This window comes from Mastomys coucha, chromosome X (assembly GCF_008632895.1).
Source record: "Mastomys coucha isolate ucsf_1 chromosome X, UCSF_Mcou_1, whole genome shotgun sequence".
Lineage (NCBI taxonomy): Eukaryota > Metazoa > Chordata > Mammalia > Rodentia > Muridae > Mastomys > Mastomys coucha.
The window spans coordinates 145733458-145735818 of NC_045030.1; the positions used below are offsets into that span (position 1 = coordinate 145733458).

At 40.5% G+C, this 2361-nt stretch overlaps 1 protein-coding gene across 1 annotated transcript in view; it reads left to right on the forward strand.

The window, feature by feature from the left end:
- Gpr143 (G protein-coupled receptor 143) overlaps nucleotides 1–2361 on the forward strand; it is a 24089-nt gene that overhangs the window by 13705 nt on the left and 8023 nt on the right. The window contains exons 7-8 of the mRNA XM_031376526.1: nucleotides 647–764; nucleotides 1104–1341. Coding sequence (XP_031232386.1) covers nucleotides 647–764; nucleotides 1104–1341 — 356 coding nt within the window. The remainder of the gene's footprint in view (nucleotides 1–646; nucleotides 765–1103; nucleotides 1342–2361) is intronic.

Here is a 2361-nt window from a genome sequence, read left to right on the forward strand (position 1 = left end):
CATCTCTCCCAAATAATTCCACCAACTGGGGATCAAATGTTCAAATATATGAGCCTATAGAAGCCATTTTCCTTCAAACTACCACAGGATTGGTGAGATAGCTCAGCAAGTAGAGGCACTTATGCTCAGGCCTGACTACTTCAATTTGATTCCTGCACCTTACAAGGTGGCAAGAGAGAACTGACTCCTAGAGATGTCCTCTGATTACCTCCTGCACCTCACCCCATCTCCTAGCACACACAGATTCTGTATAAAATATCAAAATGACATTTTGGACTCCATTAAATTACTTTTCAAAAAAAAAAAGAAAGAAAAGAAAGAAGGAAAGGAGGGAAGGAAGGAAGAAAGGAAGAGAAGAAAAAGTCTTTAAGGTTACCTCTTATGGAGAATGATTTCTGGTTTGATACAAGGCTAAGCTTTACACCTTGATGTGATGTGAAGTGTTTTTATCAGGAGAATTGGTTGAGGTCTGTCTTAGAGCAAGATAAGAAACTATGTTTCAATTAAAGTCTTGGTGCAAACTCAATTCTTTTCCATAAACGTGATTATGTTGCCTCCAAGAACTGGTACATATAGACCATGGTTAAAGTTGCTATGAATTTCCCTCAATGCTTTCTTCACCTGTGGAACATTTTCTTTCCATCAGTTGGTTATCCAATATCATCAATGAAAGTCTTTTGTTCTACCTTGAAATGCAACCAGATATCCATGGAGGCTCTCTGAAACGTATCCAGAATGCTGCCAGGACCACATGGTTTATTATGGTAGGCTAATTTCAACTGAATTTTTCTTTTCTTTCTTTTTTTCTTTTTTTTTGAGACAGGGTTTCTCTATGTAGCCCTGGCTGTCCTGGAACTTACTCTGTAGACCAGGCTGGCCTCGAACTCAGAAATCCACCTGCCTCTGCCTCCCAAGTGCTGGGATTAAAGGCGTATTTTTTTTAATTAGATTTATTTACTTTATTTTATATACTTTATGGGTATTTCAGAGGAAGACCAATCCATTGGGCATACCAGGATAGAACTTATGATTATGGTGACTGAAGATTGTTACTTTTTCTATACTCCTTTGACTTCAATGTATTCTTTTGCCTTCCTTCCTAGGGAATACTGAATCCAGCCCAAGGACTTCTCTTGTCTCTGGCCTTCTATGGCTGGACAGGATGCAGCTTGGATGTCCATCCTCCCAAGATGGTGATTCAGTGGGAAACAATGACTGCCTCTGCTGCCGAGGGCACATACCAGACCCCTTTGGGTTCCTGTGTGCCTCATCAAAACCCCAGGAAGGTGGTGTGTGTTGGGGGGCACAATTCTGATGAGGTGTTGAGCATTTTGTCTGAAGGTAATGCTTTATTGCAAGGAAAGTGAACTTCAGAGCCTCAGAACTCCCTGGAAGTCCTTCATTAAGCAGGGAGCTGCAGATGGGGGCTTACATGTCATTATACTCTTGCATTTCCTCTCCCACTTCTTTTCATTTTTATGTATTCTCCTTTTTAGTAATCTATTTCATTTTATGTATATGGTTGTTTTGTCTGTATGTGTGCCTGTGTACCACATTCATACTCAGTACTCATGGAAGCCAAAAGGTGGGGTCAGATCCCTCCAAAAATGAAGTTACAGGTGGTTGTAAGCTGCCATGTGAGTGCTGGGAATTGAACAGAACTCTTCTAGAACAACCAGTGCTCCTAAGGACTAAGCCAGTTCTCCAGTCCCTTTTTTTTTTTTTAAGACAGAGTTTCACTGTGAAACAAAAGCTATCCTCAAACATTCAATTCCCCTGCCTCAGCTGTTTGGATGGTGGTTGCTACAATTTTATGGCAGTCTAAGGAGAAAGATTTAAAAATACTCCAGGGGTTAGTTCTGAGTACCCATATTGGAAACCTACAATCACTTGTAATTCCAGCTTCAGAGGATCTGATGCCCTCTTCTAATCTGTGTGGGCACATGAACACATATACTCATAATACATATAAATAAAAATAAATCTAACAACAACCTTTCTCAGGGACATCAGAGCAATCCTGCCCATCCTCAGCTGGCCCATAGAGAATATGGAGGAACCATCTAGTTTCGCTGCTAAACTCCTCATCATATGCTATTTTCAGAGCATCATCCCTTATCCTTGGCTAGCTGCGTCTACATTCTGCTGCCTGTGCTATGCACTTTAGAGTGTTTATTAGCCTCTCTGATTTCAACTCAGTAGAGTGTGAGAATCAAAACTCTTTACACAGCAACAAATATCTTTTGGGGACATAGTATCCCTCAGGTCAGAAAAATGTCTCCTTTGCAAAAGCTTAAAGAAACTTGCATTTTTGAACATGATGATATCTGGGATACATACACATCCATCTATATGCACTGC